Source organism: Ctenopharyngodon idella, chromosome 12, assembly GCF_019924925.1.
Source record: "Ctenopharyngodon idella isolate HZGC_01 chromosome 12, HZGC01, whole genome shotgun sequence".
Taxonomy (NCBI): Eukaryota; Metazoa; Chordata; class Actinopteri; order Cypriniformes; family Xenocyprididae; genus Ctenopharyngodon; species Ctenopharyngodon idella.
Genome location: NC_067231.1, coordinates 30236715 through 30263558, shown reverse-complemented (window position 1 = coordinate 30263558; position 26844 = coordinate 30236715). Strand labels below are relative to the sequence as shown.

Sequence of the window (26844 nt, the reverse complement as noted above, 5' to 3'; positions counted from 1 at the left end):
TCTCAACCTCTCGGCCCCCTTCATCTGCCAGTTCTTCAAAGAGCCGCTGATGAAGGTCATGCCGTACGTTGACATCATCTTCGGAAACGAGACGGTGAGTCTTCAGATAATCAGGGTGTCTGCAGATCCTTAAAGGATTAGTTCACCCAAAAATTAAGTACTCGCCCTCATGTCATTCCAAACCCGTAAGACCTTTGTTCATCTTCTGAACACAAATTAAAATGTTTTTGATGATTCTGATGTTTGTTTTACAGGAAGCCGCTACATTTGCGAAGGAGCAGGGCTTTGAGGTGAGTCAAAAATACTGTAATGGCGTTTCAAAAGTTAGAGTCATGTAGGTTTTTGAATGTTCTACTCCTGTAACACGCTCTCAGTTCTGTATAATCACCCGGTGTTCCTGCAGACAGAAGACATCGCTGAGATCGCACGGAGGGTTCAGTCTCTGCCCAAAGACAATAAGAACAGGCAGAGGATTGTGGTCTTCACTCAGGGCAGAGAGGACACGGTGGCCACTGTGGGTACGTCCATCAAACAGTGTCTGTGCTGATTCACATGAGTTATCTTCCATATGATTTTTTTTAGTAATTGTTAAAATTTCCAAGGATCAGTATTCTCCTCTAAAAGTGATCAGGCAGACCAAACCGTAAGTCGTAGAGACTTGAAACTTTGAGAGCTGGTAGTACTCACACCGTCTACAACATCACCAAGACTCGCCCCGATCGGCCTGACGGGGGCGCTACAGTGAAGAAACGTACGCAGTCGCTCAAGGTCATATATCATTGGAATCCTTGGCTCAAGATGGACATAATGGTGAAATTTTTGGGTATTTTGGGTTTTTTGAAAAACCTACTTTTGCAAACTAGTCCTAGGTTTTTGGCCCAATCGGAACCAACCAGTGCACTGAGGTTCTCTGGAGTCTGATTGTCAATAATTATCAAAAAAAAGTTGAAATTTCGATTTCGACGCTGCCAAAAATGTTGAAGTGGGCAGAGCCACATTTACTAAAATGGCTATAACTTGTGAATGGAATGAGATATTTTCACCAAATTTGGTACACCTATGTAAGAGCTCATTCTGTGGTCAGGTGAAAAAAGACGTGGTGACTGGCCACTTGGTGGCGCTATAACAGGAAAAAAACATGAAAATAGCTATAACTACTTAACCGTTAGTCCGATTGACTTGAAAATTGGCATGCAGTATCTTTGTCCAAGGTGCCATAATTGTCTTTGAGGACATTAATGTATCTCAAAAAACATGTCCACCATCGGCCAATGAATTTTGAGCAGCTATCAGACAAGGTTAATGGAGGCCAATCAGAACGTAACTCACTGGGCCTGTTTGACTCACAGCCCTAGAGGCCGGTCAGAAATGCGAAAGAAATCAACTACTGGGGGGACGCCTTCACGTTTTTCACGTATGTAAAGGATTGTGTATCGCACGATTTTTCGCACACATTTGTAGAACTCCTCATTCTGAACAACTTTGCTTCTAGGACCGCCGCTGTCCACCAAATAATTCGTTAAATATTGGAGATTATTTCAAAAACCAACTTTAGCAAACTAGTCCTAGGTTTTTGGTTCAACCTTGATAACTGTTAAAAAGCTTTAAAAACCATATACACTATATTGCCAAAAGTATTGGCACACCCCTCCAAATCATTGAATTCAGGTGTTCCAATCACTTCATTGGCCACAGGTGTATAAAATCAAGCACCTAGGCATGCAGACTGCTTCTACAAACATTTGTGAAAGAATGGGTCGCTCTCAGGAGCTCAGTGAATTCAAGCGTGGTACCGTGATAGGTTGCCACCTGTGCAATAAGTCCATTCATGAAATTTCCTCACTACTAAATATTCCACGGTCAACTGTTAGTGGTATCATAACAAAGTGGAAGCAATTGGAAATAACAGCAACTCAGCCATGAAGTGGTAGGCCACGTAAAATCACAGAGCGGGGTCAGCGCATGCTGAGGCGCACAGTGTGCAAAAGTCGCCAACTTTCTGCAGAGTCAATAGCTACAGACCTTCAAACTTCGTGTGGCCTTCAGCTCAAGAACAGTGCGTAGAGAGCTTCATGGAATGGGTTTCCATGGCCGAGCAGCTGCATCCAAGCCTTACATCACCAAGTGCAATGCAAAGCGTCGGATGCAGTGGTGTAAAGCAAGCCGCCACTGGACTCTGGAGCAGTGGTTCTCTGGAGTGACGAATCACGCTTCTCTGTCTGGCAGTCTGGGTTTGGTGGTTGCGAGGAGAACGGTACTTGCCTGACTGGATTGTGCCAAGTGTAAAGTTTGGTGGAGGGGGGATTATGGTGTGGGGTTGTTTTTCAGGGGTTGGGCTTGGCCCCTTAGTTCCAGTGAAAGGAACTCTTAATGCTTCAGCATACCAAGACATTTTGGACAATTTCATGCTCCCAACTTTGTGGGAACAGTTTGGGGATGGCCCCTTCCTGTTCCAACATGACTGCGCACCAGTGCACAAAGCAAGGTCCATAAAGACATGGATGAGCGAGTCTGGTGTGGAGGAACTTGACTGGTCTGCACAGAGTCCTGACCTCAACCCGATAGAACACCTTTGGGATGAATTAGAGCGGAGACTGTGAGCCAGGCCTTCTCGCCAACATCACTGCCTGACCTCACAAATGCGCTTCTAGAAGAATGGTCAAAAATTCCCATAAACGCACTCCTAAACCTTGTGGAAAGCCTTCCCAGAAGAGTTGAGGCTGTTATAGCTGCAATGGGTAGGCCAACTCCATATTGAACCCTACACATTAAGAATGGGATGTCATTAAAGTTGCACGTAAAGGCAGGCGTCCCAAAACTTTTGGCAATATAGTGTATTTCCTATGATAAATTGCCTGTATTGGCTGTAAATGGTCTTTTGCATCTATGATCGAGATGGTTACAGGCTTGCTAAATAAAACATAATAACTTTTTACGCATGTGCTTAAAGGCCTTAAAGCGCTTGAACCCCGATAATTGCTGCTCACAGCTATATTTATTAATTGTCTTTGTTTGTCTTCTTTTAGGTGATAAAGTGAAAGTGTTTCCTGTTTTAGACATCGACCAGAACGACATTGTGGACACTAATGGCGCTGGTGATGCTTTTGTGGGAGGTAAATGATTAAACGGATCGTTTTAGACAATGATAGTTATTAATTCAGTGTTTATTAACTGTGCACTCTTTAATATCATATTAAAATAGACAGTAATTTTTTTTTTTTCTTTAAATAAAACAAACTTTATTGGAGTATGTTTTACAAGAAAATACTAATTTCAATCTTTCTACTTAATTTCACGTTTAATTTAATGCAGTATTTTTAACATTTAACTACTATTTAACTGTCTGTTTATGTGTCCTGCAGGATTCCTGTCGGAGTTGGTTCAGAAGAAGCCGTTGGAAGAGTGTATCCGTGCAGGTCACTATGCCGCCAATGTGATCATCCGGCGAGTGGGCTGCACCTTTCCTGAGAAACCCTGATTTCCACTAACTCCCTCACATCCTCTCCTACCCGATCCCAATATGGAATCTTTCCATCTCATCTTTTTTTTTGCTGATATCCCAGGAACACAACCTGCGTGCCTCTACATTCGTTTACACATGTTTCCTGTAAAATGGGCATTTATCAGGATTGCAACGACCACATTACGTACACTCCGATGAGTTTGTGTTAAAGTACGGATAGTCTTCGATCTGTTTTTTTTTTATGCTACATTGCAATATAATTCTATATTTAGTCTATTAAAGATCCATATCATTTTAAGTAAGTACATTTATATTTTCAAAAATAATAGTCATAAATTAAATTAACAGGATTATATAATGGAATTTTTGCCTAGCATGTTTTTGTCTTTCAGGTCTATGTTATTATGAAATACCAAATTGTAACTTAAACGCACAATGTTTGAATATGCATAAGCTGTATCTGATGTGGGAACATTTTTCCACTTGCTCTTTCTGCTTCTGGAACATCACCGTTCATCTGACCAGTTTAATAAATAGATTTTAATTGTTGCTAAGTTGTACATCTGTGTTTTAAAGTGTGTGTGTCATGTTTCATTGTCATAGAACTAGAATAAACATAAATCTACCTAAAACTTTAACACTATTCACTAGCTGCTTTGCAAGCACCACTGTGTACATTAGGAAATGCAAACTGAAATATTTGAAACTGAAACCCATCTAATATTTGTAAATGTTTTTGGTTTGGATGTTTAAATGTCTGCGCTCTTCTCCACTTGTGTGTTTTGAGCTCTTCTCTGCTCCAGCAGGTGTTCATCCAGCTCTCTCAGCTGCTTCAGGAAGCCCCAGTTTGGGATGATGCGCCGCCGCCGTTTGACGTGATCAATGGCGTCTACAACTGTCATGTTCTCGTAGATCATCAAGTAAGCCAGGAAGAGTGTGGCCGAGCGACTGCGGCCCATCACGCAGTGAACAAGAAGCTTATCTGGAGAAATAAACAAGACACAACCTCACCCAATAGCAGTCAAGAGTTTCAATCTTTTTTTCCCCCTCATATTTTATGTCTATATTCTAGTTCTGCTCACTGAACATTAAAGGGGACCTATAATGCCCCTTTCACAAGATGTAATAGAAGCCTCTGGTGTCCCCAGAACTTTGTGAAGTTTCAGCTCAAACTACCCCACAGATCATTTATTATAGCTTGTCAAATTTGCCCCTATTTGGGTGTGAGCAAAAACACGCCATTTTTTGTGTGTCCCTTTAAATGCAAATGAGTGGCTGCTCCCAGCCCACTTTCCAGAAGAGGGCGGAGCTTTAACAGCTCACGCTTCGGTCGCTCAACAACAACAAAGCTGGAGAATCTCACGCAGCCAAAATGAGGATTGTCAGTAACGGTGTTCAGCCTTACATTGTTCAAACCGGAGTCGACACTGATGGAGAGACTCAGGAAGAAGTTACAACTTTTAGAATGAAACTGGACGTTTCTGAATGGTTAGTGGATAAATTGATGTAGTTGCTGTGGAGTCGATTCAACTCATTGACTAGCATGTGCCGTCATGTTAATCTTTTGTGCAAATCGAGCGTTTGTGAAACAGTCACAAACTACAACAACTCTTCATCTTCTCTAAAGCAGCCCAACATGGCCCCGCCCCCTTTGTTGCATGTTCTTGGGCAGGGTTTATGTAAATTTTAGGGTTAGTGATGTCACTAACCCAGGAAGAAGCTAGTTGTAGTCCTTAAAAAGTGATTTCAGTAAAAGAAAATATCTCCCTTTGCATTGAACTTTGAGCGTCGTAACTTTGCAGATGTTTATGCTCAAACAGCAACATTACACGCTAAAGTTAAAAAAGTTGAAATCATAATCAAGGACCCCTTTAACCAACTTCATGAGATGCATCCTGGGAATAGTATCTCGATTGTGCTAAAATAACTCACTCTGTGGGCTTGCGAGGGTCTGGTGGATGTATTCAGCAGCAGAATAGAAGTACTGGCTGAGGTTGAATGTAGGAACGTCCTCCGCTGTGATCCCGTAGTAATGCACGTCCATGTCTCTATAGTATTCTGCGCCCGTGTCCACACTGTTCCACTCGCCCTCCGCAGCGTTCAAGATGTGCGTGATACCCATCGTCTTCAGCTTGTATCGGTCTTTCGCAGTCTCTCTTCACAGAAACGCAACAGCTTAGACTAGTCCAGGTAAAGTAGGCTATTTGTAAAGTTGTTCAGTCCAGGTCAAGTCTCCCGTTCACACCGAGAAAGATGACTACATAACCTATAAAAATCATTTTAAGAGAATAGCGGAATCCACACCAAGAACTATAACGACACTGAGGAATGATATTGATGAAATCACTTTAAGTTTCAGAGCAATTTCTCACAGCAAATCAAAATCCATCAAACTTTAAAGGAACACTCCACTTTTTTTGAAAATAGGCTCATTTTCCAGCTCCCCTAGAGTTAAACAGTTGAGTTTTACCGTTTTCGAATCCATTCAGCCAATCTCCGGGTCTGGCGGTACCACTTTTAGCATAGCTTAGCATAGTTCATTGAATCTGATTAGACCATTAGCATCTCCTTAAAAAATGACCAAAGAGTTTCAATATTTTTCCTATTTAAAACTTGACTCTTCTGTAGTTACATCGTGTACTAAGACTGACGGAAAATGAAAAGTTGCAATTTTCTAGGCCGATATGGCTAGGAACTATACTCTCATTCTTGCGTAATAATCAAGGAAATTTGCTGCCGTACCATGGGTGCAGCAGGCGCAATGATATTACGCAGCGCCTGTGACCCCCTGTTTGCACAGGGAGCGTGCCTTGCAACCATGGAGACATTTGTGAGAGACGCTGCGTAATATCATTGCGCCTGCTGCAGCCATGGTACGACAGCAAATTTCCTTGATTATTACGCCGGAATGAGAGTATAGTTCCTAGCCATATCTGCCTAGAAAATCGCAACTTTTCATTTTCCGTCGGTCTGAGTACACGATGTAACTACAGAAGAGTCAAGTTTTAAATAGGAAAAATATCGAAACTCTTTGGTCATTTTTGAGCGAGATGCTAACGGTCTAATCAGATTCAATGAACTATGCTAAGCTATGCTAAAAGTGGTACCGCCAGACCCGGAGATCGGCTGAATGGATTCGAAAACGGTAAAACTCAACTGTTTAACTCTAGGGGAGTTGGAAAATGAGCCTATTTTCAAAAAAAGTGGAGTGCTCCTTTAAAGCGCGCGCTGCGGTTATGTTAACAGAACACGACTTAAATGGATAGGATACCCCCAAAATTAAAACTGTCGTTTACTCACCCTGATGTTGTTCTAAACCTGTTTGACTTCCATATGATGGGAAAAAAAACTATGGAAGTCAATGGGGCCCATCAACTGTTTAGTTACCGACATTCTTCAAAATATATTTTTTTGTGTTCAGCAGAAGAAATACATTCATACAGGTTTGGAACAACCTGAGGGTGAGTAAATGATGACAGGAGTTTCATTTTTGGGTGAACTATCCCTTTAAGCGCGCGCCCTAACAGAACGACCGTTAACGGCCGTTATTAGCGTGAACGGATTTTAAATTTGACTCATGTTTCTGACTGTTGTCTTCATCGAGTCTACCTCACATTTAAAACGTAAGTAGGCTTATAATTGTGTAAATGTTCATCCTGCATTATTAGCATCACAATTAATATTTAGGGTTAGTCAAATGAAACGACTCACTCGTTTCCAATGTAGACGTTGGGCCAGACCTCATTGACGTGTGTGTAGGCGACGCTGCCGTGCGTGAGGTGTTTCTCCAGCTCGTATCCGTTTGGTGTCACATATTCCTCTTTCACTTCACTCACCTCAGACTTCACTCCAAACTTCCTCCGTGAGGTCATTTTCAACCGCGCATTCGTTTAAAACAGCATGAGAGAGTAAATATAAGACCCAAAAGCAGAGTTGAACGGAGAAAGGCGTCCCATTTCACATGTAAATCAACAGCTGGACGTTCTTTGAGTATCAGAATCGATGTCAGAACGAGTTCAATATCAGTCTCTTTCTCTGTATTTTTGTGTTCAGGTTGGTTTGAGAGGTGCTGAGCTGAGTGGACTACTTTGGCCTGACTACAGCGGAGGTGGGTATTGAATTCTGGGTTATTTTTAGAGGTCTGTTCCCTCTGTCTCTCACTAGAGAGAGGGCTGAACCCCAAAAGCAAAGCACACATTGAAAGATTTGACTGATACAAGACTTGCATCACCAAACTGAACCCAAATGAATAAACTCAAGTATCATGATTTAGAATTATTTTCCTTAAACCATCATTTTCCTATGGAAGCTTGTTTCTGCCGCTAAATAAAAAATAAAAAAGGTAATTACGACTTTTTATCTCAAAATTCTGACTTTTTTTCTCACAATTGCGAGATATAAACTCGCAATTGTGAGAAATAAAGTCAGAATTGCAAGTTATGTCAGAATTGCGGGATATAAACTCACAATTGTGAGAAAAGTCAGAATTGCGCATTATAAACCCACAATTACGAGAAATAAAGTAAGAATTGCGAGTTATGTCAGAATTGCGAGATATAAACCTAATTATGAGAAATAAAGTCAGAATTGTGACTTTCTCGTAATTCTGATTTTTTTTCTCGCAATCGCAAAAAAAGTCAGATTTGTGAGATATAAACTTGCGATTCTGAGAAAAAAAGTCAGAATTACGAGTTTATATTACGCAATTCTGACTTTATAACTCACAGTTCTGACTTTATAACTCGTAATTCTGACTTTATAATTTGAAATTGTGAGTTTATCAGAATTGTTAGATAAAAAGTTGCAATTACCTTTTTTATTTTTTATTCAGTGGTGGAAACAAACTTCCATATTTTCCTGTTTATTTGTTCTACATCATATTGTAAACTGCAATTCTATGATTCGTTTAAAACAGCATGAGAGGGTAAATATAAGACCCAAAAGCAGAGTTGAACGGAGAAAGGCGTCCCATTTCACATGTAAATCAACAGCTGGACGTTCTTTGAGTATCAGAATCGATGTCAGAACGAGTTCAATATCAGTCTCTTTCTCTGTATTTTTGTGTTCAGGTTGGTTTGAGAGGTGCTGAGCTGAGTGGACTACTTTGGCCTGACTACAGCGGAGGTGGGTATTGAATTCTGGGTTATTTTTAGAGGTCTGTTCCCTCTGTCTCTCACTAGAGAGAGGGCTGAACCCCAAAAGCAAAGCACACATTGAAAGATTTGACTGATACAAGACTTGCATCACCAAACTGAACCCAAATGAATAAACTCAAGTATCATGATTTAGAATTATTTTCCTTAAACCATCATTTTCCTATGGAAGCTTGTTTCTGCCGCTAAATAAAAAATAAAAAAGGTAATTACGACTTTTTATCTCAAAATTCTGACTTTTTTTCTCACAATTGCGAGATATAAACTCGCAATTGTGAGAAATAAAGTCAGAATTGCAAGTTATGTCAGAATTGCGGGATATAAACTCACAATTGTGAGAAAAGTCAGAATTGCGCATTATAAACCCACAATTACGAGAAATAAAGTAAGAATTGCGAGTTATGTCAGAATTGCGAGATATAAACCTAATTATGAGAAATAAAGTCAGAATTGTGACTTTCTCGTAATTCTGATTTTTTTTCTCGCAATCGCAAAAAAAGTCAGATTTGTGAGATATAAACTTGCGATTCTGAGAAAAAAAGTCAGAATTACGAGTTTATATTACGCAATTCTGACTTTATAACTCACAGTTCTGACTTTATAACTCGTAATTCTGACTTTATAATTTGAAATTGTGAGTTTATCAGAATTGTTAGATAAAAAGTTGCAATTACCTTTTTTATTTTTTATTCAGTGGTGGAAACAAACTTCCATATTTTCCTGTTTATTTGTTCTACATCATATTGTAAACTGCAATTCTATGATTTATTAACAATTTGTTAAATTAGTTAATACAGTTGCCTGTTAGTTTATACTAATAGATCCCATCTTTCCTCTGCAGATTGAGGTTGGAGTCCAGCTGACGGAGCTGTTGAAGGAATCCAGCGTTGGGTAGAATGTTCCGGTGGGCGCAAACCGTACTAATGGCTTCTGCGATTGTGAGTTTTTCGTATATCATCAGATACGCCAACACTAACGTCGCTGAACGACTCACTCCTCTGGCACAATGAACCAAGACCTTCCCCTCTCCTGAAAAACAAATTAAACTACCATCACACATGATCTATTTCAAACATGACGTCTGTAGAGTCACGAACGTGAAACGCTATTCGCAAGCCATTTTACTTCGTATTCGAGTAAAATGGTATTCAGTGTCACTGATGAATCATTCTCAATAAGACCTCAGAAAGTAAATATTCAATTTAAATGCATTATATCTCCAAAACGTTAATAAAATATCACAGACACATTCAGAATCATGCTGCGTACTTATTATGAAAGTGCACAATATCTTACTTTGCTGGGACAGAGCTTTATGAATGAAACTGGCTGTGGGGTAGAAAAACGGTGTGATATCAAAGTCTCTGTTGTCTGGTGCCTCCACGCCGTGATACTCTACGCTTGTGTCCGAGTAGAAATCAGCTCCAGTGTCGATGTGAGCGGGTCCATGTGCAGCGTTGACGATGTGAGTGATTCCTAGACGGTGTAAAAGCGTCTTGTCTCTTGCTGTTGGTCTGAGAGAGTCACTCCAGAGTTAATTTTCTGCAGTAGCTCTCAAATCAAGCTTGACATCTGACATGTGATGCATGAGAACTTATTGCATTTTTGATCAATCATATCAAACCTGGCACTATACATCTACTGTACAACATTTCTAAACCAAATACAAGTATGAATGAGATTTTTGAGCTATTGCAGAGATAAAAAATTACAGCGAACAATGGCTAAATCTGTTCTTCACCCCAAGCTATCAAGTGTCTGAAATACTTCAGAAGACTTGAAAGATAGTGCAGGAGTCATATAGATTACTGTTATCCTAGCTAACAGAGAACGTTCTCAGAACGTTGACTAAAAAGTTATGAATTTATCTGGTTTTTAATAATGTTTTTAAAATGTTTGCACAAAAACGTTTTTATACATTGTTCATGGAATGTTTCTGAAACGTTTTAGTTTGACATTCATCAAACGTTTTTTAAATGTTGCTACTTTTTTCAGAAGATTCAACAGTAATGTTTCCATAATTTTTGAAGAATTATAAACTGGAATGTTCCCTTAACGTTTGTATAACCGAAGAAAAAAAAAAACGTTTTTAAAACATTGGACACTTCGAACGTTCTGAAAACATTCAGAAATGCGTTTTTTAAATGTTGCTTTTTTCAGAACATTCAGAGAAGATTCAAAAGTTACGTTCCCATAATGTTTGAAAAATTATAAAATGGAATGTTCCCGTAACGTTCGTATAACCAAGAAAACATGTTTTTAAAACATTCTGAAAACATTCAGAAATAACTTAATGGAAACATTAGCGAAACGTTCTTAGAATATATATTTTATTATTTTTTCCCACTGATATTTTTGTGTTCATCATTTTAAAGTTTTTGTACTGCACATGTCAAAAATACTGTTCATTTCTTTTCTAGTCAAACTGAAAACATTATTTACATTTCCATCATAATGAAAGATGAAAGATTATTCAGCGCACCTCAAACAATTAAAAGCGTCACATTCGAGTCTTGTGGTATAATACGTACGCATCACTGATGTAGATGTTGGGCCAGACTTCATTATAGGCGCCGGAGGGTCGTCGGTTCTTTAGCAGGAGGGTCAAAAGGTCACAGATGGGCGGAGTCTCATATCTAACATCCTGTGTGCTCATCCTTTGAAATGAAAGAGCTTGATGTACAATGAGAAAATACATGTTAATGCATTGTATTAAAGTGTTTTTGCTTTTCAGTTCTTAACAAACTCACGTTGTGTTTCTCTGAACTCCTCGTAGGTCTGTCATCTACGTAGAGCCGCATTTGTGTGTGATTGTGTGATGGAGTAAGTGATACGTGTCTCTATTTTGGCCTCTTTGCGAGTCAAAGTGGTAAATATAGATGAGAGACACAAACAGACAGACAGCTGAGAATCTTTGAGATGATCTTTGAATTGAAGTTCATTCAGCTAGATGGTTTGCATATTAAATTTGTTCTTTTAATAAAGTATACTTGGTAAAATATATTAAAGGCATCATGAAATCAAAATTCAAAATATGTTTGATATCAGGATGACATATTTTAACATTTTAATATATTAAATATATGCATATATTTTAATATATGCATATATTTTAATATATTTTTTCAACCTCTTCCCTCCCATTTGTTTTGTGGAAAGCACTACAGTGTTTTTAACCTGTGAATCTATTACTTTACAGTGACTCAGAACATTAAGCAGGAAGAGAATGTATTTCGACCACAGCAAAAAAATACAACAACTTAAAAAAGACCTTGTTTTAATTGAGAAATTAAATCCTGTATCAAATCATGTAATTCCATTATATGTGTGTATGGCATGCATTTCTGTCAAGGAATTGTCATAATCGTTGAGTAACTTTCTGCATGTCAATAACTCTGTTACTGTACCTAATGTAGTGTATTTCTGATCATTAAACATGATGTGAATGTGTCTGTCCAGTGTTAGAAGGCAGTGCTCTGGTAGTGCAGTTTTTTGTCCAGTTCTCGCAGTTGTTCTAAGAAGCCGGAGTTTGGGCAGATATTCCTGTGTTGTGCGACGGCTTTAATGGCTTCCACCAGCGTCATGTCCTCGTGGATCATCAGATACGCTAATACCAGCGACGATGAGCGACTCAAACCCATTGCGCAGTGCACAAGCACCTTACCTAGGGGGGAAAAAAACATAAATGTCTACAATTTTTACATAATTTAGCAAATCGAGGGAACCAATTTAGTAAATTGCGAGCATGATTTAGCAAATCGAGGGAACAAATTAGTAAATTGCGCGCACGATTTAGCAAATCGAGGGAACAAATTAGTAAATTGCGAGCATGATTTAGCAAATCGAGGGAACAAATTAGTAAATTGCGCGCACGATTTAGCAAATCGAGGGAACGAATTAGTAAATTGCGAGCATGATTTAGCAAATCGAGGGAACAAATTAGTAAATTGCGCGCACGATTTAGCAAATCGAGGGAACAAATTAGTAAATTGCGAGCATGATTTAGCAAATCGAGGGAACGAATTAGTAAATTGCGCGCACGATTTAGCAAATCGAGGAAACAAATTAGTAAATTGCGAGCATGATTTAGCAAATCGAGGGAACGAATTAGTAAATTGTGCGCATGATTTAGCAAATCGAGGGAACGAATTAGTAAATTGCGCGCACAATTTAGCAAATCGAGGGAACGAATTAGTAAATTGTGCGCATGATTTAGCAAATCAAGGGAATGAATTAGTAAATTGTGGGCACGATTTAGCAAATCGAGGGAACAAATTAGTTAATTGTGCGCATGATTTAGCAAATCGAGGGAACGAATTATTAAATTGTGTGCACGATTTAGCAAATCGAGGAAACAAATTAGTAAGTTGCGAGCATGATTTAGCAAATCGAGGAAACAAATTTGTAAATTGTGCGCACGATTTAGCAAATCGAGGGAACGAATTATTAAATTGTGTGCACGATTTAGCAAATCGAGGAAACAAATTAGTAAGTTGCGAGCATGATTTAGCAAATCGAGGAAACAAATTTGTAAATTGTGCGCACGATTTAGCAAATCGAGGGAACGAATTAGTAAATTGCGCGCACGATTTAGCAAATCGAGGGAATGAATTAGTAAATTGTGCGCATGATTTAGCAAATTGAGGGAACAAAATAGTACATTGGTGCATGATTTAGTAAATCAAAGAACAAAATAGTAATTTTAAATAAAATAGTATTTTTTCCTGCATGTCATGTGCAGGGCTCCGTATAAAATGACCCATGAAAGTAATGTCATGATGCAAAAAATATTAATGGTCCTAAAAACTGACATCATTTTCTTCATGTGAAATATAATTTAATTTCCCAGTGAATTCTGCATTAGTTTAGCTGATGTTGTTCCTCAGTGTGTTTTCTCTCCTCACCTCCAGGGGTGCTCATGGCAGTCTTGATAAACTTGGCAGCGGAGTAGAAGAAGGGGCTCAAGTCAAATGAGGGCATATCAAACGCCTCCACGCCGTGATATGTGATTTTAGTGTCTCTGTAGTAACTGGCTCCTGTGTTAACGTTGAACTTCCCGTGAGCTGCGTTCAGCACGAATGTGATGTTCAGCGACTGTAGCATGTGTTTGTCCTTCGCTGCGTACCTGAATGAGATTCAATCACAACACATACAGACAGACACTTATTATATAAATTTTTTTTATTGCACATTTACAATGCACGATGGTTTAACAGTTGTAGAAAATGTGTCCAAGAGTTTCAGGAAACACAAAAATATCTTCTTTAAAAAGATTTTGTAATGAGTCTCTTTCTTTTGAATGTGAAAGATTCGCCTCGTACTGGAACAACACATCAGCTTAGTTTCCCCAAAAACCAACTCAGATACAGGTTGATTTTCTTACATGTCTCCGATGTATATTCCAGGTCTGACCTCGTCCAGATGGCCACTGGTTCCGGGTTTGACCCACAGCAGTCTCTGGAGCTCAGAGGCTGGAGGCGTCTCGTACCTGCCGTCCCCGTCACGTGGCATATCGGCCCGCCGCTGTACACCTGTCCTGCTGCTGGATAGACATGAGAAACATAAATAACCGAACAGTTCTTGTTCTTTTCGGTCACTCAAAAATTATTTACAAAAAGGCAAAACAAACAGCATAACAGTAGTGTATGCGACTCTCATCCTATATTGAGAAACAGTTGAAATTTAAGTCATTATTTGCTGAAAACAATATCTCTCCAAGCATTTTGACACCGTCATGGACACCAAGCGCCTTTGATTCTCATGTATCTTGTCGCTGATCACAACATGGTAAGTTTGAATATATGCAAGCACAAATGAAATTTTAAAAGAATATACTTTATGCTATTTTTGTCCTTTTCAGAGTTTGATATTCACACTTTGATTAAATGGGAAACACCAGCTCAGACATCCTGCAAAACTCCTATTTTATGGGAAAAAAAAGGAAGTCACATGGTCACAAAAACAACATGAAGGTACATTTTCATTTTTATTTGAGTAATTTTTTTTAATCAAACATCAAGTTTTACCACTGTACGATGAAAAATTTAACTTTGGAGACGGTGGGACGTACAGCTGATAATAGATCACTGCTAGTTAGTGAGTTTTCAGGTCTCTATGAATATTTAAGACCATTATTTTTGACCAAATTGTTTGTGTAAAACTTGCCACAAAGTATTAGCAATGATTAGATGGATAATGCAATGTTTTATGGTATCATTTGCTTTGTCTTACCTAAAAAATAAATAAAATAAAGTGTTACAAATGACTTAAATATTAAACATTTTGACACAAATAATTTTTTGGCAAAAATAATGTTCTTACTCAGTGTTGTTTTTCATTAAAATATCTTAACATTCTTAACTCAAGATACTTTTACTTAAGAAACAAAATGACATAAGATATAAAGTCTTGTTTTAAGAAAAAATATATAAAGTTTTTGCTTAAAAAAAGAACAATTATCTGCCAATGGGGTAAGAAAAATAAAGATAATACTTTATTTTAAGATGATGTAGTTACATGTTACTATATTAATAACAGTAAATTATGCATAATTACAAGTAACGAACCCAAAGCCAAACCCTAAGCCTAACTGTAACTTTATAGTAAGTACATGTAGTTAATTAATATTACTGAATACTTATTTAAGTAAGTACAATTTTACTGCGTCACCTTAAAATAAAGTGTAACCAAAATAAAACATGTTTTCCCTTTGAATTAAGTTTGTTTTTCTTACCCATTTGACAGATATTTATTTCTTCTTTCAAGTCTAAACTTGCAAAATTTTGATATTTCTGATTTTTAAGACCTTGTCATTTTTCAATTCAAGTAAATGTATCTTGATTTAAAAATGCTTTGATATTTGTTTTGGAAAATAAGTTAAAAATACTGAGTAAGAAAATCATTTTTTGTATTGAAAAGTTGACTAACTTTATCTCTCTTTGAACATCCTCCTTTTTCTCATTGTGTAATTAATGAAGTTAAAGTGGCAGTATAAGCATGCCTTACACATTGCAAATCAAATATTTATCCATAAACCTCATTATAACCAAAGCATATGTACCACTTGCAGTATATACTCAAGATAATGCACCTCTTTGAATGAATCTAAAACTCATTTTCAAGCACAGACAGACTCACAGTGTGTTGAGGAACAGCTCGTCGGCGCGTGTGCGTGTGTATGACGTGTTTCTCAAGCTGATGACTTTATCTATTTATATATATAATGTGATTCAGGCTGCTGTGAACACTCTTTCTTCAGGTTCCTGATCCAGAAGCACCAGGGAGCAGATGAAACCATATAAGATCATCTGATGAAGATCATCCTCTATAATATCACACTGATTATAATGAATACAGAGGAAAGATTCTGCTTATTTTCACACACTTCAGTCGCCCTCATCTGTGTCCGAGTAACGGTGTCTTAAATTAGACAACCTCATTCCCACAGCGGCGAGATAAAAATACATCCTCGTCATCTGTCAACACTTCACTCTCAACACAAGTGAGTTCATTCGCTTTGCTGCACAGCTGCTTTTTATTTATAACAAACTGTTTATTTAATATATATATATATATCAAAAGTTTCATCAAAGTTGTCCTAAAACTAAAATGCAGTACCCGTTCTTGTCTTAGGACAACTTTGATGAACTACTGTATTTAGACGTTAATAATTTTTTAACAATAACATTTTTTTGTTGACTCATAATATCAATTCATAATATTTATTTTGACATCTGCAACATATAATTGAATGCACAATTCACACTATCTTTGAAAAGATGGAGGTCGGTAAGATTTGTTTGATTTTGAAAGAAATTAATACTTTTATTCAGCAAGGATGCATTTAAAAATTAGACATTTATAATGTTATAAAAGATTCTATTAAAAAAAAAAAAAAATGCTGTTCTTTTGAGCTTTCGATTCATCAAAGAACCCTGAAAAATAAAATGTGTCAGTTTCCGCTGAAATATGAAGCAGCACAACTGTTTTCGACATTGATAATAATCATAAATGTTTCTTGAGCAGCAAATCATCATATTAGAATGATTTCTGAAGGATCATGTGACACTGAAGACTGGAGTAATGATGCTGAAAATTCAGCTTTGATCACAGGAATAAATTACAGTTTAAAATATATTAAAATAGAAAACCGTTATTTTGAATTATAATATTATTTCACTATTTTTACTGTATTTTTGATCAAATAAATGCAGCTTTGGAGAGCAATAAGAGACTTCTTTTAAAAACATTATAAACCTGACCGACCCCAAACCTTTGAACGCTAGTGTGTGTTCACAGCTGTCTAAAGCTCTTCCTGTGTTTGTCACAGGTCACTGTCTTCTGCTCCAGAACGGTCAGGAATGGTTTAACCCCAGTGTTCCACTTCGACATCCTCAAAAAATATATTCACATATTTAACCAGTCCACCAACAACATGCATGTACGTCAAACACACACACATTTTAAAAGGTCTAAACATTCACATCATAACTGAAGCTGTTTTACTGGCAGAAACTCTGCAAGATTGCAGCTTTGTGAAAGAAACCAGCTGATTATGACAGATCAGTTCCTGGTGATGTTTGTGTGTCACATGCTTTTTAACACGTCTCACAGACACGAATGTGTTGTCTTGTGTGATCATTTAAAGAACGTGTTTTCATCCCACCACAATATGGGTTTGGATTTAGATGAGATATGACATCATGTTTTACCCTCTCAGTGCATGCAATCATGTGACCATATATATATGCGTGCATGTGAATGAACCGACGGAGAAGCTCTCACTTCAACCCAAACCACTTCTCAGATGTTTCTCCTCAGAAAACGAGGCACACAAAAACATCTTCCGGGAATGTTTTGCCAACGTTACGTCTGAATGTTCTCTGAACGATCAAAATGTTTTTTCGGTTATGCAAATGTTAAGGGAACATTCCATTTCATCATTCTTCAAACATTATGGGAACGTTACTTTGGAACGTTCTTCTGAAACAAGTAGTAACATTCAAAAAAATGTTTAACTGAAACGTTTTAGAAAAAACAAACGTTCCATGAACGATGTATAAATAATGTTTTGAGAACATTATTAAAGACCAGTTAATATTACTGGAAGAACGTTTGTTCATAACTTTGAGAAAACTTTGCCAGAACGTTCCCTGTTAGCTGGGCTCATATGTGACTCCTCTAGAGCTTCAGAAGAGCCAAATATGATCTCAAACATTTCTCATCAAACAATTTGAGCTGCTGTCTGGATTCATTTTATACCCTATATCTGTATACTGACAACTGATTGGATCAGTTTTAGGAGAAAGTTAAACATAATCGAGGACTCTTTGAAGACTCGTTCAGCTCCAAACTTTATGGCTCTGATTCTTGTTTATTCTCATTCCTTTCTTCAAAAGTCTCATCTGACCAACTAACTCCATGAATGTTTCTGTCAACCCACAACTTTATATGTTCTCATTTCATCTAGATAACTAATGAACATTTCAATGCATACATTAATAATTTTTGTCATTTTTTTCTGTATTTTGACAGAATCTGAGTGGCCTGCAGTGGAACATCTTCAGATCCATTGAACAACTCTATTAATAAATGCATATTTTTCATAGTTTCAGTTCCCTCATTTTATCTCACAAAGTTTCTTTTCAAGCAAACATGAACTTTTATTATTTTATTAGTGCATGTTCTTATTGTGAATGATTTATCATCAGTGACGTTATTCCAGAGAAACAGATGTTTGTCTTCGTAATCTTTCATCAAAATGTAATTTTATAACTTGCTCCATCTCTGAAACCACTGTTCTTTTCAGAAGAAATTACTAGATTTGATTTACCAAGACCAATATAATTTTTAGTTGTTTTAGTAAACATATGTTCAGCTCTTTTATGAAACGCCATGAAAACAACAAATATAAAAATAAAAGCTACTTCACATCAATTCCCGATGGATAATCTTGCTGAAAATCCTGTTTCTCTCAGAAATACGTCACATTTCGTCTCGACTTCAAACAGACTAGAGTAAAAACTCAGAATAAAATACACGTACAAATAGAATTAAAAATGATTGATTTTATTATTGAGCTCACATTCTGATGAAGGATGTTGTTCTTGAAGCGTCATGAGACTTTCAACACCCCGTCTCAAATTATTCCAGTTTTCCATTTGAATCACACATTTTGACACACAGGGCCTCTTCATAAAAAAACAAAAGCAACAAAATGTTAAAAAAAAAAAAAAAAAAAAATCGTTCTCTGAGTAAATGACGCTCCGTTTATTTGGCCCCCGTTTGTTCAAGTGTAAATCAAGCATGAAACACACATCAGGAAAGGTAAATAAATAAGAATCGGGACTGAACGCGTGATGGTGACAGAGCATGCTTCATTACAAACTCCAGCACTGATAAACACACGCTGTTCGCCCGGTTACTGAGACATTAACTAATCTGCTAAGTGATTCTGATCAGATATACATGAGACAGTGAGGAAAGAGTTTGTGAGTGACGGCCGTAACACCACAGCGCTGAGTTCAGCCACACTTTCACACTGCAAAAGTAACCGGAAGTCAGTCATTTTCAACTCTCAGTGAACATGCGTGACTTCAGGTCACTTGTTGCTTGAAGGATGTTGCATGCGAACTGAAGCTTGAGCGGTAGATCGTTTTTTTGAGGAGCTGGTTGGAGTATCTGTTCTCCTTTTTTGACAAAAAGCTAAAATGGCATGTATAAAAAGTGTTTAAAACTGAGATACATTGTGGGTGAATGAATGCAAAGCATGCGGCAGATTTACAAACATCAAGTTAAGACATCAGAGCATCTTTACAAAAATCCAGATTGACCCTTTTTATCTCCTCAAACACGCAGGAGTGATTTTCCACAGAGGTTGAACACCATTCAAGCTGCACATGCGTTTGGTAAATATTTAGGCTACTTATGATTTTAACTACCAGTATCAGGTCAGAATGAACACACTGGCGTATTTAACCCTTTGGTCCTCTTTGGTCAAAAATGACTGAAAAAAGTTAAATTTTAAATAATTTTTTTGCTTCATCGGAATAGGATGACACTTGGTGACTTGATGCATTAGCTATGTGAACACAAAAATAAATGGGAAATATGAAAAAATACGAAAACTCAGAGAAACTTTTGGTGGTACAAACTACTATTCATCCACTGTGCAGAAAAAAGTGACACTCTAAAATGTCAAGAGTGCAAAATAGACAAAATAAAAGGTTCAAATCAGATCAGAACCAGATTTATTAAGCTGTGATACAACATTCCTGTTCATTTTTGTTACATTTATATTGAATTTTGATGTTATGTGTAACAAAATGTCCTCCTCTGTGTTCAGGTTTGACTGCAGTAAAAATGCAAAAACTGACACTTCAACATTTCAAAACAAAAAAAAATCTAAACCTTGACAAAAAGTAGTCTTTGAGAATGTCTAAGTACATAAATCAAATTCACAACTTAATAAAAATAAGTGTTGGACTTTAATTGATTTTAAATACCTGAAATTCTGCTTTAATTGAAAAATATATTGGAAAAAAATTGTTTATTTTTAATGGGGAAAAATAGCTAATAAAAATTTTATAAATATTGCATAGTATCATAAAATACCCTTAAACATTGTAAATAATAATCAGAAAAAATATTATTGAACAAAATTTTTTTTTTTTTTTGCACTTTTGACCACAAAGGAGTCAAGTGTGACCCCTAAACGAAGAGGACCAGAGGGTTAAATCCAGCCCTCAGATCCCGTCTGCTGCAGAAAACGCTGCCTTATACCTGCTTAAACACTTAAAAAGTCAGTTTGACCTTCTTTTAATAGGCTTGTGCCGACAAAACCCCAGTATAAAAGTGGGCTTCAGCCAACAGAGCTACAAAACCACCGTATGAAAATGTCTCTACAGAAAACACGAGCACTTTCAGATCCACAAACGTGAAAGTTCTTCACCAGCGAACTCCGAAGTTCTGCGGTCCTGCTCTCATCCATTAGGAAAATAAAATCAGAGCATTTAGCTGTAAAAATACATAAGAAAAATGAGGAATATGGAGACTCTAGTTCTACACCGTTTCCCTGATCTACTAATATACTTCTGGAATAGTCACCTGAAGTCAAATTTTGTTTAAGATGGTCAAACAGAAGCTCAGAATCGAGGTGAAAAAATCCAGACTGATGATAAATTATCCAACACACACACACACACACACACACACATCAGAAACTCCCAGCTAACAAAAATACATTTTGCTAACGTTCCCATTGCGTTCTAAAAACTGAATATTCTCTGAACATTTTAAAAACGTTTTATCTTGGTTATGCGAACGTTAAGGGAACATTCCGTTTTGCAAACATTACAGGAACGTTACTTTTGAATGTTCTCGGAATGTTCTGAAACATTTAAAAATTTGAGAACATTATTAAAGACCAGATAACTTTAAACGAACGTTCTATTAATGTTCCTGGAGGAACGTTTGTTCAGAGAACCTTGCCAGAACATTCTGAGAACGTTCCCTGTTAGCTGGGCTCACATGAAAAGGTTTTTAAAGTCAACATGACACACTAACCTTATTTACTTTTCATATAATACATTTCTCATTGAACATCCTGTTTCATTCAGAACATCACGTTAGGGAGGTCAAATGGAGTGCGAACAGCGTTTCACGTTGACTTTAAAGCACAGACGATGCACTGGTTTTAAATCAGAACGCTCATCATGCACACAACAACCATCCCGTACGAGGTAAACTTGTGACTTCGGTTTAATCTCTGTCGCAATCCTGTTCTCACACGCTTCAGTTCATTCGTGCGTCTGAATGATTCTTCCTGTTCCCAGAGACCTTCACAGGAACCGCGGCGACTCATATTATTAGTGTATGTACACGTGCCAGCATTGTGTCTGAAGCAAAAATAATATATAGTCTGTATATATATATTTATATAGCGAGAGAAAGAGATTCATAAATATTTGACCTTTGATTCTATAGATTATGTACACGTGTTTGCAGCGGAGGTGAACAGCATTCAAACATGCTAATACTTACAGCAGAGTTTGTGATCATTTATAACACGACTGACGCCAGACATCAACAGCCTTCGCTCGGTCAGTACAGGGCTCACAAAGTCATGGAAAACCTGGAAATATCAGGGAATTTTAACCCTCGGATGCATGACAGATATTTTGATTATTCAGGGAGGGATAGATGATGACCTTTTACCCCACCAGGTATTTCTACAAGATCTGCTTCTGTGTTTTATTGCAGTGGTCCAATGTATAAAATACTCTATTTGTTGGTGTGGAGTTAATATATTCTTGTTTAGAACTAGAAATAAACCTTAAAATATACTCTTTTTTTGCATCAAAGGGTTAAAATGTGATTTCCAGGTTTGGAAAATTAATGGAAATTATTCTTAAAAAGTAAAGTGAATATTTTATGCTCAGCTCTAAAATATTTAAATGATTTTGATTTTAAAAATTGTTTTACGGCAATTATGAATGACTGGAAAAATCATGGATTCATTGGTCATAAGGAGTGAGAATCCTGATCCCAAAACATCCGGGAGGAAATAATGATGAACACATTCAGAAACTGCCCACGCTGTTTTCTGCTCAGTTAACATAAAGATGTATCTGTTTTTATTTGATATTTTCTTTATATATTATCTTTAATTATTCAATAAGGATTGTTATCATTACATACGAAGCTGAATGCAGGATCTCGGTGCGCGTTTGTTGAACATTTTACTCTTTTTATCCTGACATGGCACCTTAAAAAATTCACAACCGTTCAAAAGTTTGAGGCCAGTAAGATTAAAAAAAAGAAAAGAAATTACTACTTTTATTCAGCAAGGATGCATTAAAATTGACAGTAAAGACATTTATAATGTAATAAAAGATTTCTATTGATAATAAATGTTTCTTGAGCAGCAAATCATCATATTAGAGTGATTTCTGAAGGATCATGTGACACTGAAGACTGGAGTAATGATGCTGAAAATTCAGCTTTGATCACAGGAATAAATTACACTTTACTATATATTCACATAGAAAACAGCTGTTTTCAATTGTAATAATATTTCACTATTTTTACTGTATTTTTTGATCAAATAAATGCAGCTTTGGAGAGCAGAAGAGACTCTTTCAAAAACTTTAAATCTTACCGACCCCAAACTTTTGTAAATTCTGATCCATCGTCTGTGAACGGCCTCTAACAGACAATCTCACTCGCGTCAATTTAAATCCGGGAACAAACCACAGCGAGGGCATGTTGAAACCTCTATAATCATGTGGACGGACCTCCTCATGGTTTCAGTACGAGTTGAATCAGAGAGATTCGACTGACTTCTGACTTTTTACACCCAGCAGCGACTCAAACGAACTTCAAGGCAAAAGTGAAAGAACTCAGATAAGGCAAATAGAAAACAAAAAACATAAAAAAACAAACAAGACGGATCAGCCTGGCGTATCGATGTCCTGACGTCTGTTCAGATCCAGTGCGACAGCAGGTTAATGTGGAGCTGCGGATCACAGGAGATGTACTATACAAACTCATTTGTGCGGTGAGGGGAAGGAGTAGAGGATTGTGGGGAATCCTAGGGTCAAAGGGCGGTGCTCTCCGACTCCTCCTCCGAATCCAGCAGAGACACAGAGTTCCTGTAGGGGCCGCTAGATCTCCCGTCCAGTTCAGCGCTTATTATGGGAATGTCCAAATCACATGACGAGTCTGGAGGGGAAAACACAACAGAGAGTGTGTTAAAATAAAATACTCATTAGTACATCAACATCTCACTGCTCAGAGATGGTTTTTTGTGACCCAAAAAGTGTAAATGAGCTCCAGTCTGACTCTGAACAATAAAAGTGTTCAACGCAGATATATAAAAAGCCTCTGATGAATAATTTAGCTGAGTGTTGTAAGATTTCTGTTAAATATGCTTCATAAACTAGTGTTCAACGGTTTGGGGTCAGTAAGATTTCTTAATGTTTTTGAAAGAAGTCACCAGGACTGCATTTATTTGATCAAAAATACGGTATGAAAGAGTGAAATATTTTCAAAAAAAGTAAAATAACTGTTTTCTATGTGAATATATTATAAAATGTAAATTTTCAGCATCATTACTCCAGCCTTCAGTGTCACATGATCCTTCAGAAATCATTCTAATATAATGATTTGATGCTCAAGAAACATTTATGATTATTATCAGTGTTGAAAACTGTTGTTTACTATTATTTTTCAGGATTCTTTGATGAATAGAAAGTTTAAAAGAGCAGCATTTATCTGAAATAGAATCTTTTGTAACATTATAAATGTCTTTACTGTCACATTTGATCAATTTAATGTGTTCTTAATGAATAAAAGTATTAATTACTTCAAAAAACATCTTACTGACCCCAAATTTTTGAACCGTAGAGTATGTTTTGAAGCATTTGACAATTTTTAAAATGTTCTAAAATATTGCAAAACATGATATTGGAGGTGAAATGAATTGTTATTTGCACCATAAATTATCATTATGTCATCATTTACTCACAATCATGTTGTTAAAATGTCAAATTAAAATAAATAAATAATTAAAAAACAACCAAAATTATATGGAAACTTGTTAAAAAAAAAAATGTAATTGCGACTTTTTTTCTCACAATTCTGATTTTTCCCCCTCAGAATTGTGACATAAACACAATTAGGATATAAACTCTGAGAATTCTGATATAAATTATGAGAAAAAGTCCAAATTGTGAGATATATTTTTTTAATAAAATTATTAAAACATATGAACGTGTAGTTAAAAAATTGAAATATTAACTTAAAATTTCAGGGATCTTCAGCTGAAAATAAATAAATAAATATATATATATAAAAAAAAAAAAAAAATGATTTACAGCATGACCGTCTTGGTCACTATGAACCATCATTATGTGGAAATTAAAAATCTCCTATATTAGTTCCACAGATGAAAGAAATTCCTAAACTCTCAGAAAAAAGGTAATAATATATACATTTACGGTACTAATATCATCCCTTCAGGGGTGAACAAGGTACAAAAGTGTATCACCGCAGTGACCTCTTTTGTAGCTTTTTTTCTGAGAGTGTACATGTTTGTGGTCATGAGGGCGTCATCAGATCATAAAGACACAGGAACATGTGAGACGGGTGCACTGGCTGAAGGACGGATGGTGAGGGGCGGATCACAGGGACGCAGGAGCCGCCGGAGCGAGAGCCATGCGGGGCAGGACAGCGCCATGCGTTAGTGAATGACGGCGGGTGAGTTTACACACACACACACACACACACACACACACACACACGCACGCTTCTGCTTACCCTTCTGAGCCAAAGCCCACTGACCCCACGACCTCACACCGCTGCAAAACAACACAAAACCACCTGAACCCAACTCCGCACACTGACATGTGATCAATAACTGGCTGTGTTCCAAACAGTCGACGCTGTCTTATAAGATAACTTATTTCAGCTCTGTTACACACTTCATGAAAGGTAAACTTTAAAGCAAAAAAAATTCCCCCAGTCGTACAGCTGTAACATGTGCTAACGGCGACGGGTTTACCTGTAGACATGCTCTCCGCCGCTGACAGTCCGTCCAGCAGGCCCGCCGCGTGTTCCAGGGGCTGCGGACTCAGACCGCCCGGACCGGGAGGCTGCGGCGGGGGCAGGTTGGGTCTCTGGCGGGGCGGTTTGGGGGTGGGCCGTGATTTGGGCAGGGTGCCGGTCAGCGGCGGCGGGGACGAGAGCGAGGGCGTGGTGGCCGTCTGGCTGTGGCTGTGTCCGGGCGAGGTGAGGGCGGAGCCGCCCTGCGGGTAACTGAAGCTGTATAATGACGGGGTGCTGGGAGGGGTCGGAGACAGACTCACTGGAGACGGACCCGGAGACAGATCCGACACGCAGCCGGATGGAGAAAACTGACTCTTGGGAGGGATGGGGGCCAGTTTTTTGGATACTTAAAGAAAAAGAAATAAATCAGTTTTCTAGCTGCTGAAACTGAACATTATGGAGGGAAAGTGTTTGTATATTAATCGCAGCATGACTTTAAATGCATGATTATAATTCAGCTGAAATGCATCGATTACTATTTTTAATGCATCATTATTTTATCATATTGCTTGTTTGTTTCCGGTCACTGTCTATTCATGCACACACCTTTCCGCAGTGTGTGAGGACTCTGGTCTGATAGCTGGTTCTGTCCACCAGAGGGAGCTGTTGGTGAAATTCCTCTTTGACCAATCACAGGTGAAGGCTCCTTATTCTTCTGAGTGCTGAGGACAGAAATGTGCACAAACATCCATTAACTGCATACACACACATACACACACACACACTCGGCTCTGACTTCTGAACATTAAAATTCCAAACAGAAATTGTGTAGTTTTGCAACACTTTTGTCCCCAGAAGTGAGGTGAATCTGAACCTCCACTTACTGATGCTGGGAATAAATAAATAAATCAAGTTAAGTGTATGCAGATACCAAAAAAAAAAAAAAAGTTTGAGGTTTAAGTAAATGTGTCTGTGTGTGTAAGTGGCTTGAATTCATGCTAGTGTGGCGGCAGTTCAAAAGCAAAGATAAAAATCCCTTAATTTGCCAGCAGGGATTTTTGCTCATTTTAATGCATAAAGCAGCGCAGGGAAAGATTTCAAGAACATCTTCTGGAGCATATTCATAACAGAAGAGTTAACCTAAATGTTACTGTACTGAAAGCCTTATTTTTAAATAACTTCACACTATATGTAACAATTATTATAAAGGCCCCGATATACTTCAGACGAAACTGAAGAACGTAATGGTGTGACATCATTTTGAACAAATGATGCGTTTTGGGAGTTCGAAACAGCTTGCCAAACTGAACGTTCTGGAAAAGTTTGCTCCAGCTAAATGCCTCTGAACTACCATTGGTCCATGGCGATGATGTAACTGGTGGGTGTGACTCCGAAGCTTTTTTTTCGAACTTTCTGGCACTTTTGGGTTCCTTAACATGCTCAAAAACTCTGAAACTTTGCACACACGTTGAGATCGTGCCGAGCACAGGCTGTCATGGGGGGCTCTGTGGCACACCCTTTTATATATTGTTGTATTTGAGGGGCTCTGTAACGCACCCCTTTTCACCTACAGTAACCAAACTTCATACAGTCATAGATCTCATCGGGCCGTATAACTTTCGCACTCTAAGTCATACACCAGCCCAACAAGAAGCTGGCTATTATGGGTTGTTTGAAAAAAGT

At 37.6% G+C, this 26844-nt stretch overlaps 5 protein-coding genes and 2 long non-coding RNA genes across 18 annotated transcripts in view; 3 read left to right on the top strand and 4 right to left on the bottom strand.

Moving 5' to 3' along the window:
- The window catches only part of adkb (adenosine kinase b), an 8794-nt gene extending 4782 nt beyond the window's left edge, over positions 1-4012 (top strand). For both annotated transcript variants that reach the window (XM_051914895.1, XM_051914896.1), the window contains exons 7-11: positions 1-94; positions 255-290; positions 404-518; positions 3027-3113; positions 3363-4012. The exon at positions 1-94 is cut by the window's left edge and continues 77 nt beyond it. In XM_051914895.1, the coding sequence (XP_051770855.1) occupies positions 1-94; positions 255-290; positions 404-518; positions 3027-3113; positions 3363-3478 (448 nt within the window). In that variant the 3' untranslated portion in view covers positions 3479-4012. The remainder of the gene's footprint in view (positions 95-254; positions 291-403; positions 519-3026; positions 3114-3362) is intronic.
- Positions 3985-7549, bottom strand: dusp29 (dual specificity phosphatase 29). Its single transcript, XM_051914898.1, has 3 exons — positions 7175-7549; positions 5396-5619; positions 3985-4445 (listed from the first exon to the last, which is right to left on the bottom strand). Exons 1-3 carry the CDS (start codon positions 7333-7335, stop codon positions 4213-4215), a joined length of 618 nt encoding a protein of 205 aa, XP_051770858.1. The 5' UTR covers positions 7336-7549; the 3' UTR covers positions 3985-4212.
- LOC127523811 (uncharacterized) lies at positions 6673-11944 on the top strand. Of its 3 annotated transcripts, none has more exons than XR_007932950.1 (6): positions 6673-7086; positions 7517-7571; positions 8533-8587; positions 9458-9554; positions 11393-11439; positions 11816-11944. It is a non-coding gene; the product is annotated as an uncharacterized LOC127523811 (long non-coding RNA). The 3 variants fall into 3 exon arrangements; XR_007932951.1 differs by lacking the exon at positions 6673-7086 and adding an exon at positions 7286-7426; XR_007932952.1 differs by lacking the exons at positions 6673-7086; positions 8533-8587 and having other exon boundaries at positions 7484-7571.
- On the bottom strand, positions 8600-11724 carry LOC127523806 (dual specificity phosphatase 29-like). 2 transcript variants are annotated; one of them, XM_051914900.1, is made up of 4 exons: positions 11367-11724; positions 11148-11273; positions 9913-10130; positions 8600-9645 (listed from the first exon to the last, which is right to left on the bottom strand). In XM_051914900.1, exons 1-4 carry the CDS (start codon positions 11399-11401, stop codon positions 9431-9433), a joined length of 594 nt encoding a protein of 197 aa, XP_051770860.1. In that variant the 5' UTR covers positions 11402-11724; the 3' UTR covers positions 8600-9430. The 2 variants fall into 2 exon arrangements, with proteins under 2 accessions (XP_051770860.1, XP_051770859.1); XM_051914899.1 differs by having other exon boundaries at positions 11148-11724.
- On the bottom strand, positions 11877-15898 carry LOC127523808 (dual specificity protein phosphatase 13-like). Of its 2 annotated transcripts, none has more exons than XM_051914903.1 (4): positions 15754-15898; positions 14000-14155; positions 13521-13741; positions 11877-12280 (listed from the first exon to the last, which is right to left on the bottom strand). In XM_051914903.1, the coding sequence occupies exons 2-4, from the start codon at positions 14125-14127 to the stop codon at positions 12078-12080; spliced, it is 552 nt and encodes a 183-aa protein (XP_051770863.1). In that variant the 5' UTR covers positions 14128-14155; positions 15754-15898; the 3' UTR covers positions 11877-12077. The 2 variants fall into 2 exon arrangements, with proteins under 2 accessions (XP_051770863.1, XP_051770862.1); XM_051914902.1 differs by having other exon boundaries at positions 14000-14158; positions 15754-15881.
- Positions 14124-18223, top strand: LOC127523810 (uncharacterized). Of its 2 annotated transcripts, none has more exons than XR_007932949.1 (4): positions 14124-14403; positions 14477-14588; positions 15875-16117; positions 16946-18223. It is a non-coding gene; the product is annotated as an uncharacterized LOC127523810 (long non-coding RNA). The 2 variants fall into 2 exon arrangements; XR_007932948.1 differs by having other exon boundaries at positions 14124-14588; positions 16946-17056; positions 18151-18223.
- A 445-nt stretch (positions 18224-18668) lies between these two features.
- Positions 18669-26844, bottom strand: part of arhgap44b (Rho GTPase activating protein 44b) — a 46268-nt gene continuing 38092 nt past the window's right edge. For 5 of the 6 annotated variants that reach the window (XM_051914889.1, XM_051914893.1, XM_051914888.1 and 2 more), the window contains 3 exons: positions 25768-25883; positions 25178-25567; positions 18669-23337 (listed from right to left, as the gene is read on the bottom strand). In XM_051914889.1, coding sequence (XP_051770849.1) covers positions 23213-23337; positions 25178-25567; positions 25768-25883 — 631 coding nt within the window. In that variant the 3' untranslated portion in view covers positions 18669-23212. Of the gene's footprint in view, positions 23338-24933; positions 24975-25177; positions 25568-25767; positions 25884-26844 lie in introns of all 6 variants that reach the window. The other variant, XM_051914891.1, reaches the window with a different exon arrangement.